General features: G+C 42.8%; 1 protein-coding gene across 2 annotated transcripts in view; it reads right to left on the bottom strand.

Annotated features, from left to right (window-relative positions):
- Positions 1–7,446: 7,446 nt before the first annotated feature.
- kirrel1a (kirre like nephrin family adhesion molecule 1a) overlaps positions 7,447–16,593 on the bottom strand; it is a 39,052-nt gene continuing 29,905 nt past the window's right edge. Inside the window, exons 11-15 of one of the 2 annotated variants that reach the window (XM_031832279.1) lie at positions 14,434–14,650; positions 13,760–13,867; positions 12,768–12,895; positions 12,267–12,383; positions 7,447–10,288 (exon numbers count right to left, since the gene is read on the bottom strand). In XM_031832279.1, the coding sequence (XP_031688139.1) occupies positions 9,623–10,288; positions 12,267–12,383; positions 12,768–12,895; positions 13,760–13,867; positions 14,434–14,650 (1,236 nt within the window). In that variant the 3' untranslated portion in view covers positions 7,447–9,622. The remainder of the gene's footprint in view (positions 10,289–12,266; positions 12,384–12,767; positions 12,896–13,759; positions 13,868–14,433; positions 14,651–16,593) is intronic. The other variant, XM_020471512.2, reaches the window with a different exon arrangement.

Raw genomic sequence — 16,593 nt, 5'->3', positions numbered from 1 at the left:
AAAAACAGTAGGTTGAGAATGTATCTATCTACAGCTTTCCTTTGGTCTACCATCCAGGGTTATAACTGAACCAGGCCTGCTTCTCTTAGATATTTGTCAATGTGCTATCGTGAGAATTATCAGAGAATCCTCCTCTTAAAAATGAAATAGATTCACTGTTGCTATCGAAGTCATATCAAAGAGTAAGTTTAACAGAGCAAATGAAATGTAACCATACTTTATGAATCTTATATAAATCAATGAGACTATTTAGGCCTATATGGCATTTGCAGAGTCATCAACAGCTATTGTTTCTATTCAACCCAGGATTCACCTAAAACTAGACAAGGTCCTAGGTACTAGGGTTTCAAGGATTCACGTCTCCATCTCAACCAAAAAAACGAAGTTAAATAATAGGACTAAATCAAATCAAACTTTATTTAAAGGGCATTTAAAGGTTGATTTGATTTAAAGGGCATTTAAAGGTTGATTTGATTTAAAGGGCATTTAAAGGTTGATTTGATTCAAAGGGCATTTAAAGGTTGATTTGATTTAAAGGGCATTTAAAGGTTGATTTGATTTAAAGGGCATTTAAAGGTTGATTTGATTCAAAGGGCATTTAAAGGTTGATTTGATTTAAAGGGCATTTAAAGGTTGATTTGATTTAAAGGGCATTTAAAGGTTGATTTGATTTAAAGGGCATTTAAAGGTTGATTTGATTTAAAGGGCATTTAAAGGTTGATTTGATTTAAAGGGCATTTAAAGGTTGATTTGATTTAAAGGGCATTTAAAGTTTGATTTGATTTAGTCCTTTTCATTAACCTCGAGTTTTGGTTGAGATGGAGACATGAATCCAACATATCAATTATTAATTTGTAGAAAACTGTAATTGCCTTCTGTAAGTTTACGAAACATTGCCTTCTGCCTTGAAATTCCGTTACCAAAACTCCACATACTGTATCTTTAAGATATTTTCACATTTTTCTCCCTGATTAGGAGGCAGGATAAAAAAAATGTCACATAAGTAACAAGTAAAGGTATCCCTATCAATTAATTCTAATGTTTTTACTGATATAAATGTTGTTTAAATTATTAAGTGACTAAAACTACCAAATTGGTAACGGAATTTCCCAAAAATTAGTAACGGAATTTCTGCAATTGAATTGGCTACAATGGGAAATCATAGTACTCACAAACCACAGTTGGGTTCACCAGTTTGGACAGCTCAGTGCAATACAGTACAGCACAGCACAGTACAGTACATGGGGTACAGTAAAGAAAAGTAGAGTATAGTTCAGTATAATACAGTCCTGTAGAGTTCAGTACTGAACTATACTCTACTGAACAGAACTATGCTCTACTTTACTGTATCTGCTGTACTGCACTGATCTCTACTCTACTCTACAGTTCTGTGATGTACTCCACTGAGCTCTACTGTGCTCTACTTTGATGTCCAAACTTGTGAAATATAGACGTCTATGATGGCTTAGATTTGGTGCAGTCTGGACCAACAAAATTTGGTCTTGTTTGGGGGCAGAGCTAATTCAAATAATAGCCATTTTGTAGAATAATACACACAGTGCCTTCAGAAAGTATTCAGACCCCATGACCTTTTCCACATTTTGTTACGTTACAAACTTATTGTAAAATGTATTAAATATTTTGTTCCCTCTCATCAATCTACACGCAATGCCCCATAATGACAAAGTAAAAACAGTTATTTTGAAATTTGTGAAAATATTTTTTTTAAACGGGAATATCACATTTACATAAGTATTCAGACCCTTTACTCAGTACTTTGTTGAAACACCTTTGACAGCGATTACAGCTGGGTATGAAGCTAAAACCTGGGCTCACCTGTATTTGGGGAGTTTCTCCCATTCTTCTCTGCAGATCCTCTCAAGATCTGTCAGGTTGGAAGGGGAGCGTTGCTTTATAGCTGTTTTCAGGTCTCTCCAGAGATGTTCGATCGGGTATAAGTCCAGGCTCTGGCTAGGCCACTCAAGGACTTGTCCCGAAGCCACTCCTGTGTTGTCCTGGCTGTGTGCTTAGGTGAACCTTCGCCCCAGTCTGAGGTCCTGAACGCTCTGGAGCAGGTTTTCATCAAGGATCTCTCTGTACTTTGCTCCGTTAAACTTTTCCTCGATCCTGACTAGTCTCCCAGTCCCTGCCGCTGAAAAACATCCCCACAGCATGATGCTGCCACCACCATGCTTCACCGTAGGGATGGTGCCAGGTATCCTCCAGACATGACGCTTGACATTCAGGTCAAAGAGTTCAATCTTGGTTTCATCAGACCAGAGAATCTTGTTTCTCATGGTCTAAGAGTCTTTAGGTGCATTTTAGTAAACTCCATGCGGGCTGTCATGTGCCTTTTACTGAAGACTGGCATCCGCTGGTCACTCTACCATCAATGCCTGATTGGTGGAGTGCTGCAGAACGGGTTGTTCACAGAGGAACTCTAGAGCTCTGTCAAAGTGACCATCAGGTTCTTGGTTACCTCCCTGTCCAAGGCCCTTCTCCCTTCGTTTGCGCAGTTTTGCTGGGTGTCCAGCTCTAGGAAGAGTCTTGGTTGTTTTCAAACATCTTCCATTTAAGAATGATGGAGACCACTGTATTCTTGGGGACCTTCAATGCTCCAGACATTTTTCGGTACCCTTCCCCAGATCTGTCCCTCGCCACAATCCTGTCTCGGAGCTCTACGGACAATTCCTTCGTCCTCATGGCTTTGTTTTTGCTCTGACATGCACTGTCAACTTTGGGACCTTATATAGACAGGTGTGTGCCTTTCCAAATCATGTCGACTCAATTACATTTACCACAGGTGGACTCCCATCAAGTTGTAGAAACATCTCAAGGATGATCAGTGGGATCAGGATGCATCTGAGCTCAATTTCGAGTCTGATAGCAAAGGTTCTGAATACTTATGTAAATAAGGTATTTATTAAAAATGTATTATTTTTAAGAAATTTGCAAACATTTCTAGAAACCTGTTTTTGCCTTGTCATTATTATCTAGATTGATTAGAACATGTTTTTCTTAAATACATTTTAAAATAAGGCTGTAACATAACAAATTGTGGAAAAAGTCAAGGGGCCTGAATACTTTTCAAATGCACTGTACATAGCAAGCTAAATAATAAGCAGTATATGGTCTAGCTACTGTTATACGCACCACCATTGGGAATCAATCAACTCCAAACCACCTATTCCGCACAGGTGGGTCCTTCAGCAGGGTACGCAAATCATAGCTGGCTGTACATCTTGCTGGAAGCATTCATTGTCGAACCGGAGCCGGAGCCTGGTCGAACCGGAGCCTGGTCGAACCGGAGCCTGGTCAATCCATATAGGGATTTTCGGTCTCAATTGGCCGTGATTCTTTGGACGCATTGGGGATGATGAAACAACGAAGGCCCATTCAAGGAAGGGAAGCGAAGTGCCGGAGAGGAGATTTGCAGGTTTAGGTTTGGAAAAAGGGGTCATGAATTGTTGACATAATTGTAAACCTTCATTTACTCGTGACTCACTCAGGTTCCAAACTCCGGTATAGGACCAAAATGATCCTATTTACACTGTGTAGTCAATTTTGAGAAGTGTTTCAAATCAAATCAAAATCAAATCTTATTTGTCACATACACCGAATGCATGCTGAAGTGTAGATCTTACTGTAAAATGCTTACTAACAAGTCCTTAACCAACTATGCATTTCAAGAAATAGAGTTAAGAAAACTTCTTTGGGATATGTGGTATGCTAGCCAGTGAATTTGCAGGCTGCCAAATTCAAAACAACAGAAATCTCATAATTACAATTCCTCAAACATACAAGTATCATACACCATTTTAAAGATAAACTTCTCGTTAATCTAGCCACAGTGTCTGATTTCAAAAATTCTTTACGGCAAAAGCACACCTTGCGATTATGTTAGGTCAGCACCGAGCCACAGAAAAACATACAGCCATTTTCCAAAGAAGGAGAGGTGTCACAAAAGACAGAAATAGTGTTAAAATGAATCACTAACCTTTTGATGATCTTCACCAGATGGCACTCCCAGGACTCCATGTTAGACAATAAATGTGTGTTTTTTCTGATAAAGTTAATCTTTATGTCCAAAAACCTCATTTGAAATTGATGTGTTATGTTCAGAAATGCATTGTCTCAAACAAACATCTGGTGAAATTGCAGAGAGCCACATCAAATGACAGAAATACTAAAAATAAACATTGATAAAATATACAAGTGTTATGCATGGAATTATAGATAAACTTCTCCTTAATGCAACCGGTGTCAGATTTCAAAAAGGCTTTACGGCGAAAGCACACCTTGCGATTATGTTAGGTCAGCGCCTAGCCACAGAAAAACATACAGCCATTTTCCAAAGAAGGAGAGGTGTCACAAAAGTCAGAAATAGCGTTATAAATATTCACTTACCTTTGATGATCTTCATCGAAATGCACTCCCAGGAATCCCAGTTCAACAATAAATGTTTGTTTTGTTCGATAAAGTCCATCATTTCTGTCCAAATACCTCCTTTTGTTCGCGCGTTTAGCCCAGTAATCCATAAGCATAATGCGCGAGCGCTTAGTTCAGACGAAAAGTCAAAAAAGTTACATTACAGTTCATAGAAACATGTCAAACGATGTATAGAATAAATCTTTAGGATGTTTTTATCATAAATCTTCAATAATGTTTCAACCGGCCAATTCCTTCTTTAGAAATTGAAAGGAATGCAGCTAGCTCTCACATGATTTAGCTTATGGCATTCAATGACTGTTGACATCTAGTGGAAGCCTTAGGAAGTGCAATATGACACCATAGACACTGTATATTGGATAGGCAAAGACTTGAAAACCTACAAACCTCAGATTTCCCACTTCCTGGTTGGATTTTTTTCTCAGGTTTCTGCCTGCCATATGAGTTCTGTTATACTCACAGACAGAGTGTTTTCTATTCAAATCTACTAATTATATGCATATTCTAGCTTTGGGCCTGAGTAGCAGGCAGTTTACTCTGGGCACCGTATTCATCCAAGCTAAATACTGCCCTCCCAGTCCCAAAGAAAATATTTACTAAATAAACTAAAGTAAAAAATGTAATAAAAAGCTACACAATAAAATAACAATAACGAGGCTATATACAGGGGGTACCTGTTCCAAGTCAATGTGGTGGTACAGGTTAGTTGAGGTAATTTGTATATGCAGGTATGGGTAAAGTGACTATGCATAGATAATAAACAGTGAGTAGCAGCAGTGTAAAAACAAAGGGGGGGGGGGGTGTCAATGTAAATAGTCCGGGTGGCAATTAGATGAATTGTTCTGCTGTTTTATGACTTGGGGGTAGAAGTTGTTAAGGAGCCTTTTGGACCTAGACTTGGCGCTCGAGTACCGCTCGAGTAACACACCAAAGCGTCATAGCATTTTGGTACACCAGAAATTCATTAATTTCCAATGAAACTCTGCATTTGCCTTGCAGCATTGCGTTACAGAGTTAGTTGCAGTGCGTTCGGGGTTGTGCATATGTTGGATTTATCAAACATGCTTCAAACTGTATGAGTAGACGGCTTGACAGAAATGGTAGCGGAAGGTGAATGTTGAACTTTTGTGCATATATATCCAGATGATGCTGCGTACTATTTTGCGCAATGACGCTGTGGTGTGTTCGAAGCGTATGACTTGGGTGACTGGAGTCGTTGACAATTATTTGGGCCTTCCTCTGACACAGCCTAGTATATAGATCCTGGATGGCAGAAATCTTGGACCCATGCCAAATCTTTACAGTCTTGAGGGGGAAAAGGTGTTGTGGTGCCCTCTTCATCTTGGTGTGTTTGGACCATGATAGTTTGTTGGTGACGTCTCCACTCTCCACTACAGCCCCGTCGATGTTAATGGGGGCCTGTTCGGCCCTCCTTTTCCCATAGTCCACGATCAGCTCCTTTGTCTTGCTCACATTGAGGGAGGGGTTGTTGTCCTGGCACCACATTGACAGGTCGCTGACCTCCTCCCTATAGGTTGTCTCATCGTTGTTGGTGATCAGGCCTACCACTTGTGTCGTCAGCAAACTTCATGATGGTGTTTGAGTTTTGCTTGGTCTCGCCATTGTGGGTGAACAGGGAATACAGAAGGGGACTAAGCGCACACCCCCGAGGGGCCCCAGTGTTGAGGATCAGCATGTCAGATGTGTTGTTGCCTACCGTTACCACCTAGGGGCGGTCTGTCAGGAAGTCCAGGATCCAGTTGCAGAGGGAGGTGTTTAGTCAAAGGGTCCTTAGCTTAGTGATGAGCTTCGTGGGCGCTATGGTGTTGAACACTGAGCTGTAGTCAATGAACAGTATTCTCTGACTGCTATCGATACCACATAGGCCGTTTTCAAAGGGATTTGTTGGTTTTGAGGGGCAGTCACTCTTTAATCGTTAGCCGTAATTAAATATGTTTCAATGTGTTTATTTATTTTACATTACGTTGGGTTGTAGGTAATAATATATGTTGATTGTGTAACCGACGCTGGAGTAGAGAAGCAGGTACAGAGAGTGAACATTTCATTTTGCACAGACATGGAACAGGACAGGAACAGCATCAGAACCGGTAACACAATGACAAACGACAATTAATGCTGAAGCGGAGAACACTGCGGGGGAACAGACAGATATAGGGGAGGTACTAACACAGGTGATTGAGTCTAGTTGAGTCCAATGAAGCTCTGATGCGCGTGACGAGGGAAGCAGGTGTGCGTAATGCCGGGCAACCTGGAGACCTCGAGCGTCAGAGAAGGAGAGCGAGCTCTGGACCCGCCGGCTGGGGCCTAGAAGCCAGACGAACGGGCAGAGGCGTGGGAGCCTGGCGAACCGACTGAGGCGTCAGAGCCTGATGATCTCTGTGGAACATGGGAGCCTGGCGAGCCGGCTGAGACGTGGGAACCTGACGATCCGGTTGAGGCCTGACGTGGGATGGGCGCTTGCCGAGCCAACCGGGGCAAGGAAACCGCTTGAGCCAGCTAGGGCGTAGAAGCTCGACAAGCAAGCTGAGGCAACCCACGGTGGCCCCTGGACCCGACGTCACAACCAACCGAAAAGCCTGCACTCCCCGATGCTTCGCATTCTGTAAGAGTCAACGCTGGAGTAGAGAAAAAGGTACGGAGAGTGAACATTTAATTTTGCACAGACAGAGAACAGTGGCAGAACCGGGTAATACAAAGACAAATGACAATTCATGCTGAAGCGGAGAACAGAGCGGGGGAACAGACAGATATAGGGGAGGTACTAACACAGGTAATTGAGTCTAGGTGAGTCCAACAAATCGCTGATGTGCGTGACGAGTGTAGCAGGTGTGCTTAATGATGGTGGCAGAAGTGCGTAATGCTCGGCAGGCTGGCGCCCTGGGGCAGACATGACAGATTGTGGGGGAAAACACAAAATAAACTGAATTCTCCGAATTGGTAGTTATCCCATTCCCCCAAAAGCATCACATGACATGATTTATTTTATAAAAAACAGTGCTTTTTATTTCTGTTATACTGTGGAAAAATAATTACATACCATTTTTTAAAAATATTGGAGATAATGAAATTAAAAAATGAAAATTTGATCACTTTCTGTTGTACATCTTTTGAACAGTTTTTTTTCTGCTACGTAGAACAGTACAATAAGATAAACATTGTATTTCTAAATTCAAAGACACAATAATACAGGATACAGTCCTACCAGAGGTATAAAAGTATTGGAACAGGATCGTGAAGAGAAATGATATGGACATATTACTGAAACGCACTCACACACATGAACACATACAGACATGCACACACACATACTGTACACACTGACATGCATACAATAGTCACATTCACACGCAGGTAGAGAACTGTATGTTTATGCATTACATACACACACACACACACACACACACACACACACACACACACACACACACACACACACACACACACACACACACACACACACACACACACACACACACACACACACACACACACACACACCTATACAAACACTGTACAAATAGATGTGCATACACACACACTCTCTCTTTCACGCACAAACATTCGCACAATCACACTCCGCTATCCGTATATCAATAGCGTAGACAAACCTTCATTGAACCTCTCCACACACATTCTCCTCTGGCCCTCATGGCTGATTGTGTGTGAGGAGGAATGAATGATGAAAGCATTACCGCATGTTCCCTAAGGCCACTCTTATACACAGCATCTCACTAGCCTGGTCCCAGGTGCTGTTTGTTCGCAAGCGTGACAATGACCGTAGGAGTGGGCAAGACAGCATAACCAGATCTGCAACCAGGCTACCACGTCACCTCTCTCTATTTCAGCAGGGGGCACCAAGCTAAGGTTTATAGCCTGGATCCAAGCGGAATCCGCTATGTTTCACCATATAAAATATGTAGTTCGTATAAATGGTGAAACGTAGAAAATTCAGTTTGAATGCCAGGCTAGAAGGCTTATACTGTAGTTCCATACGCCCGGACTGCCTCAAGGCCTGAACACAACACCTTCCCATAGAAGGACTTCCTGCATGGTATCTACTGCATTTAAATGCTTGTAACCCCAGATTTACATCAAATAAAGAGCAAACATGGACACTTGGAAAAAAGGTTCTTGTATACCCTCCCCTTCCTGACTCTTGCAAGTCATCATGGCTGACAAAAACAGGTACTCAAATACTTCTTCGTGTTTCTCTTTGTTTGTTGAGGTGAATATCACCCAAACAAAAACTAAACACTCTCAAGTTTGAACATCTTGGTCCACAGACACTTCCTTCACAGAAATATGACCAGAATAATTCTGTAAAATGTTAAAAAATAGAATAGAAAGCTCTAGTTTGTTGGTGTGCAAATAAAAACAGACTCATATAATACAGATATATGTAGATGATGGATTTCTAAGCAATGAATACTGTTTGTAATGCAGTGCAAAACGTACGATGACCCCACTAACCAGCACCAATGGCGCCAATGAAGTGGAGCAATGTGGGATATATATGTGCTCTAAAATCACTGTATAAAACAACAACCAGCTAAAACAAAATGGCGGCCAGTCATGACCCTCCACTGGTTGAGGTTTCTCCCGCCCTTCGAATGAGTACCATACTTGACGGTCAATTTCTCCATGATATGCCTTACTGTAATATTTGGCAATCGAATATGGAATAAATTGCCTGTAGCGCTCCCTCTCGTCATTCACAACAATCTAAATTCATAGCACACATGCTATTTATTTCGATAATTAACATCTAAAGATATTTTGTTCTCTCTAGTCCCGTCTTCTCTGGTCTTGATTGGACTTTTGCTTTCCGCTCTTTCAGAGTGAAGATCTGAACACTGGGATTGTGGGAATTCTAGATTACCAGGAATTCACTCGTTATCCACTGATCTGGACTCTCTCTTTCTCATGGCCCTCCCTGTCTCGTGGGGAATTTCTAACTTCTCTGTGTGTGTGTGTGTGTCTGCGTGTGTCTGTGTGTATATCTGCGTGTGTATGCTCACGTGTACAGTATATGTGTGTATGTTTGAGAATGTGAATGCGTGTGTGTGGCCTCTGTGTGCGTCTGGGTGACAGTGTGTATGAGAATGCACCCTCACCGTATATGTGACTGTGCACTGTATGTCAGCTATCCATCTCACACATGTGTCTGCATCCTCTGTGTGTGTCCTCTGTGGCCGTAGTCAGAGTGCTGCGAGGTATAGGAGAAGCGGGTGGAGCTTCCATACTTCCCCAGTCCAGTCTCTGACCCTGATGGAGTGGCCCCCGGCCCCACCCCCACACCAGGCCCCAACCCTGGCACAGGCCCCACCCCCGACCCCACCCCATACATCTCATAGGAAGGCCCGGTTTCCAATGGAGCCAGACTGGGCGGGGCAAAGCCCATGCGGTAGGGGGTATAGGGGTGAGAGGGATAGCCGTAGTTGTCATAGGCCAGCTGAGGGGAGTCCAACAGGCTGCAGTCCCCAGGGAAGTCGCTGGTCTGCGGCGGGGGGTTGGGAGGGGGCTGCTGGCTCTGCCCAGCCCGGGTGAAGGTGTTGAACTGGGCGTAGCTGTTGTGGGAGAGTCTGGAGGGGGGCCGGGGGTCGTAGCAACTGGGGCGACCGGGGGTGGAGAGGGTCCCTGGGCCTGGAGGGCCTCCTCCGCTGGCTGTGGCCCCTGATCCTCCAGCACTGCTGCTGACAGAGGCAGCTCCCCCTGGGGTGTTGGAGGGCCGGTAGTCGGAGTAGTGCATGGAGCGGGAGGCGGGGCGACCCTCGTCAAGGGTGGAGGCTCGCACGTTGTAGTAGCCGTTGGTGGGGTCCTGGAGAGAGCAAGATTAGAAAACATATTGTCACTAAGGTGTACATGTGTGTACATGTGTGTCTGTGTATGTACAGTGCCTTCAGAAAGTATTCCTATCTCTTGACTTTTTCCACATTTTGTTGTGTTACAGTCTACACACAATACTCCATAATGACACACAATACCCCATAATGACAAAGTGAAAACATCTTTTTAGAAATGTTTGCAAATGTATTGAAAATTAAATACAGAAATATCTCATTTACATAATTATTCACACCCCTTTGCTATGATAAGGTACTCCAAATTCCTTCCTTTGATCATCATTGAGATGTCACTACAACTTGATTGGAGTCCACCTGTTGCCAATTCAATTATAAGGCACCACAATTGCATGTCAGAGCAGAAACTATACTGTCTGTAAATCTTCGCGATAGAACTGCGATGAGGCATATATCTGGGGAAGGGTAGAAAACAATTTCATTTATTAGTCATTTTTAAAGATTTTTTTTTACCCCTTTTTCTCCCCAATTTCGTGGTATCCAATTGGCATTAACAGTCTTGCATCTTAGCTGCAACTCCCACAAGGACTCGTGAGAGAAGAAGGTCGAGAGCCGTGCGTCCTCCGAGACACGACCCAACCAAGCCGCACTGCTTCATGACACAATGCCCACTTAACCTGGAAGCCAACCACACCAATGTGTCGGAGGAAACACCGTACACCTGGCAACCTTGTCAGCGTGCATGCGCCCGGCCCGCCACAGGAGTCGCTAGAGCGGGATTGGACAAGGACATCCCTGCCGGCCAAACCCTCCCCTAACTCGGACGACGCTGGGCCAATTGTGCTCTGCCCCATGGGTCTCCCGGTCACAGCCGGCTGCGACAAAGCCTGGAGTCGAACCAGGATCTCTAGTAGTACAGCTAGCAACTGCGATGATATTTCTAGAGTTTGTTATGTTTAAAGTTTCCAAGAGCATGTCATCTCCATCATTAGGAAATTGAAAACATTTAGAAATATGGAGGTGACCAAGAACCCAATGACCACTCTGACACAACTACAGAGTTCCTTGGATGAAATGGGAGAACCTGCCAGAAGGACAACAGTCTCTACAGCATTTCACCAATCTGGGCTTTATGGGAGAGTGGCCAGACGGAAGCCACTCCTAAAAAGAAAGCACATGACAGCACGCCTGGAGTTTGCAAAAAGGCACGTGAGACTCTTGAGAGCACAAGGCATGAGATTCTGTGGTCTGATGAGACAAAAATTTAACTCTTTGACCTGAATGCAAAGTGCTATGTCTGGAGAAAACAGCTCATCACCCTTCTTACACCATCCCTACTGTGAAGCATGGTGGTGGCAGCATCATGCTATGGGGATGCCTTTCAGCAGCAGGGACTGAGAGACTGGTAAGGATAGAGGGAACAATGAATGGAGCCAAATACAGGCAAATCCTTAATGAGAACCTTCTTCAGAGTGCAAACGACCTTAGACTGGGATGAAGATTTATGTTCCAACAGGACAATAACCCAAGCATACTGCCAAAGCAACGCTTGAATGGCTTCAGAACAAGAATTTAAAAGTCATTGAGTGGCCTAGCCTAAGCCCAGACTTGAATCCCATTGAATCCCATTGAAAATCTGTGGGAAAAACTTGAAGATTGCTGTTCACTGCTGCTCCCTATCTACTTAGCTTGATAGAATCTGCACAGAAGAATGGGAGATATCCCCAAATCCAGATGTGCAAAGCTGATACAGACATACCCAAGATGACTCAAAGCTGTAATCGTCACCAAATGTGCTTCTACAAAGTATTCACTCAAAGTATTCACTCACTTCATTTTCAAGAAACTTCCCAAAATGTTTTTTTTTTTTTTTTAAAGCAAACTTTTTAAAATTTAATCCATTTTGAATTCAGGCTGTAACACAACAAAATGTGGATTACGTCAAGGTGTATGAATACTTTCTGAAGGCACTGTATGTGTGTAAAGTAATCTCACCTTCAGGTCGTACTCCTGGCGAGTGTCTAGCGTATCGCTACGCAGGTCCTGCTTGAGTTCTATATCGTCTTTAAAGGGCTGAGAAGAGGGAGAGAAGGACACAGAAGAGGGCAGAATCTAAACCATCAAACAATGAAAAAACAACAAAGGAGGGAAGGAATCCAACATAAGGAGGGACCGAATAATAAAAAAAAAAGAAGAGGGAAGGAAAAGAAAGTGACAGATCGTATTTTAAGTTGAAAAGGGTCATCTTTAAGTGTTAAAAATTCTCAGTATTGTGATTGAAAAGATAGAACAGCATAAGTTGATATGACAGAAAAAAAAATTTTTGGTTGCATTTCTGTTAGTGGTTAGTTGTAAAAGTAATAGCTTCAGAGTTGAGACGTCGTTGGAATTATTGAAAAAACACTTTAGTGATCGCCTGATGGGAAACTTGGGTAACATAAACCAAAGGAAGCAAAGTTCAAGGCAACCTGCTGTAGCGTTGTGATGGCGACTCACCGAGTACATGGCCTTGACCATGCGTGATGCCGTGGAAACGCTGCCGGAGTCCTCCTCCAGACTGTGGGTCTCCTTGTTTATTGTCTCTACCTTGATGTCTGGCTTACCCAGCGTGACCCCACGACGACCTGGAAGCACAACACGACAGCACAGCACACAGTTGAATACTGCTGGATATATGTCAGGGTATATTGATTTGGATACAGTATGTGTATGTTATATGTTTAAGTATATGTATGTAAGTGTAAACATGTGAATAATATATTGCATTCTGAGGAAGTTCAGGTGTATACTGTATGATGTTTTCAATGCATTGGTATCTGAAATATGTATTTGTATGTGTTTTCTACTGTATTTTACAGGTATATGTGTTTTCTACTGTATTTTACCGGTGTATGCTTTTTCTACTGTATTTTACAGGTGTTGTATGTGTTTGCTACTGTGTTTTACAGGTGTTGTATGTGCTTTCTACTGTATTTTACAGGTGTATGTCTTTGCTACTGTATTTTACAGGTGTATGTGTTTGCTACTGTATTTTACAGGTGTTGTATGTGTTTGCTACTGTATGTTACAGGTGTATGTGATTGCTACTGTATTTTACAGGTGTAAGTGATTGCTACTGTATTTTACAGATGTATGTGATTGCTATTGTATTTTACAGATGTATGTGATTGCTACTGTATTTTACAGGTGTATGTGCTTGCTACTGTATTTTACAGGTGTAAGTGATTGCTACTGTATTTTACAGATGTATGTGATTGCTATTGTATTTGACAGATGTATGTGATTGCTACTGTATTTTACAGGTGTATGTGATTGCTACTGTATTTGACAGGTGTATGTGTTTGCTACTGTATTTTACAGATGTATGTGATTGCTATTGTATTTTACAGATGTATGTGATTGCTACTGTATTTTACAGGTGTATGTGATTGCTACTGTATTTTACAGGTGTATACGTTTGATATTTCCTAGATGGAGTTATCACTTACTGCCTTTGCGCTGTCGGTAGAAGATAAGCACCAGAACTAGTAAACACAGGAACAGCAGGATGGTGCAGCCAACAGTCCCTCCTGCTATTATACCCACTGGTACCTCCTCTGAGAGGGGGAATAGAGAGAGAGAGAGGAAAGAGAGATAGAGGAGAGAGAGAGAGAGAGAGAGAGAGAGAGAGAGAGAGAGATTGAGAGGGAGGAGAGAGGCAGAGAGAAATAGACAAATAGACAAATGGAAAGAGAGAGAGAAATTGGATAGAGGGTAAGAGGTCAATGTAATAGAGTTCAGTTAGCTGTTTATACAACATGCCGATTCAGCTAAAACATTATAATAGAGCACGCATGAATACATGCTGAATATTGTTGTTGTTGAGGAGGGATGTCTGGTCGCATCAAGTTACGAGTATGAATATATATTTTTTGACCTTTATTTAACTAGGCAAGTCAGTTAAGAACAAATCCTTATTTTCAATGACGGCCTAGGAACAGTGGGTTAACTGCCTGTTCAGGAGCAGAACGACAGATTTGACAGATGTCAAATGTCAGCTCAGGGATTTGAACTTGCAACCTTCCGGTTAGTAGTCGAACACTCTAACCACTAGGCTACCCTGCCGCCTCAATATAATGCTCCTGAATATAATAGTGTTGTTGTTGTTCGTCTCTGGGCATACCGGTCTCTTCCAGGGTGATGATCATGGTCCCGGGTCCGAAAGAGTTCCAGGCGGTACAGTTGTAGGTGGACAAGAAGTCAGCCTCCATGACGTTGTTGATGGTGAGGGTGGAGAGGACAGCCCCTCCCTCAGACAGAGGTTTACTCTGCTCCACCGTGTACCTCTCCAACAGAGTCCCCTTCTCCTTCTCCCACACGTTCTCCTTCCACGCCCACACCTGAAACACAGGCAGGCAAACAGGCGCACATTAACACACACCCATATACCATACTGCATGTGCTCTGACACACACATGCATTATGTACAAACACATATAAGCATAGATGTGCATATGCACATATGGAGGAATATACACACAGGGGTGGACTTAGTGATTTGGAGGCCCCAGGTAGAGCCCCCCCCCCCCCCCCCCCCCTCCCCCCCAAGGCCCCCCCATGTCTATTAAACAAAATCATGGCTACTGAACGTAGAGCTGTTCGGAGCCGGCTCTTTCAGGTGAACGAAGCCGAATGAAAAGGCTAACTGATTAGACTTGAAATACCCTTCAATAGTAAAGGTCTTTGCATCACCATGTAGAACAGGGGTGGGCAATCATTTTGTCTTGAGGGTCACATCGGGGTTTCAAAATTAAACGGAGAGCCGTACAGATTTGTTTTCTGAATGATTTGTTCATCAAAAGGAATTAGCGAGCCAGAAAAGGGGCTGTTTTTTAAATAAATATAGGCCATAGGTCCATTATAATTTCTATATACTTTCTATCTGGTTTTAGGTAGTTAGGGATGCACTGATGTGGCAATTCTGGGACAATATCTATATATGACATTGTCTTTGGGAATATCGACCAATACATTTGGTTATTGTATGGCCTTCTTAACCAATCAAGCACAGATACAAATTGCAATCAAGTTTCTATGTTCATGAAGCTAATAAGAAAAGATGTCAAATCACTCAAACATGGGAAAGGTGTAACCATTTTCATTGGCATCACAAAGTGAGTGAAATGGATCAGAAAGATATTGGAAAGTTCCTCAAGTAATAAATTGTGTGTGTAGAAAAAAAAAGACGCGTTGTTTTGCAATTGCGGTTCTGTCACAGTCCCTTCCGACATGTCCTGCGCAGCTTGGGAGTGTCGTAGAGGGAAACAGAACGAGTCGAAGCTTTCAGGAATGGGATCATAATAGCTTATAGACCTAACAGTTTAAAAGCTAGGGCAAAATTCAGAGGAAGAAAAAAGGAATCCGCTCCGTTTGTCACAACCAGAGATGGTCACAGCTTCTAAAATAGCGCACATCGGATGAGGACCTCAAGCCAAAGAAGAAGAAGGCAAGACAACAGAGATATTATGTATTATTAAACTAAACGAAGGCAAGTTCTGCCACTGTGTACACATATGTACCGTGTACACAAAGACACACACACTAAAGTAAACAAACAAGCACATACATTCCAAAACATTCACACACACTTACAACGCCCACATTATGAGATTCACACACGACCAGCGGCAACTGTTCCAAGCAGCTATATTGCTCTATTCCTGGACTTTAGAGTTACATGCGGTGGTTTTAGAGTCGGTAAGAATCTTACACACTTCCTCCACTTCCAAGCCACTAAAAGCTATTATTCACACTGAAGCATGAGAGACTATTTGAAATTGCACAAGGCCACGTGTTCCCGTAATCTACCATTCATTCTGAAAAACGAGAACCTCTGGCAGAGGAATTTGCAGGGACAACTGTGCCTGTCCTTCATAATTTATAACAATTTTTCTGTCCCTGCATTAGAGACGCGCCCTGGTGCGTCAGAGAGAATTAAACTCACAAGGTTTAGAGAGGAGAGGGGGGCGAGACCAACTACACGCTGACTGCATCCAAAATGGCATCCTATTCCCTATACAGTGGTACACTATGTACACCATATGGTATACTATGTAGGGACTAGGGTACCATTTCAGACACAGACATCTGTCTGAGTGCATCCGGACCAGAGAGACAAGTGGAGTGAAGGCGATAGAAGTGTCCCCAACTAGACACATTGGGTTTGTTGACATGGTGGGTCTCAGGACAATTCTGAAGGATTTTGACGGCCGTCACAAGACATAAAAGCTGCGAGAGTGTGATGACGATAATGTACAGGTGGTAATGTGTTCATGTAGAAGCT

The sequence above is a fragment of the Oncorhynchus kisutch genome, linkage group LG9 (assembly GCF_002021735.2).
Source record: "Oncorhynchus kisutch isolate 150728-3 linkage group LG9, Okis_V2, whole genome shotgun sequence".
Classification (NCBI taxonomy): domain Eukaryota; kingdom Metazoa; phylum Chordata; class Actinopteri; order Salmoniformes; family Salmonidae; genus Oncorhynchus; species Oncorhynchus kisutch.
The sequence above is the reverse complement of the archived record's forward strand: the minus strand, read 5'-3'. Positions and strand labels throughout refer to the sequence as shown.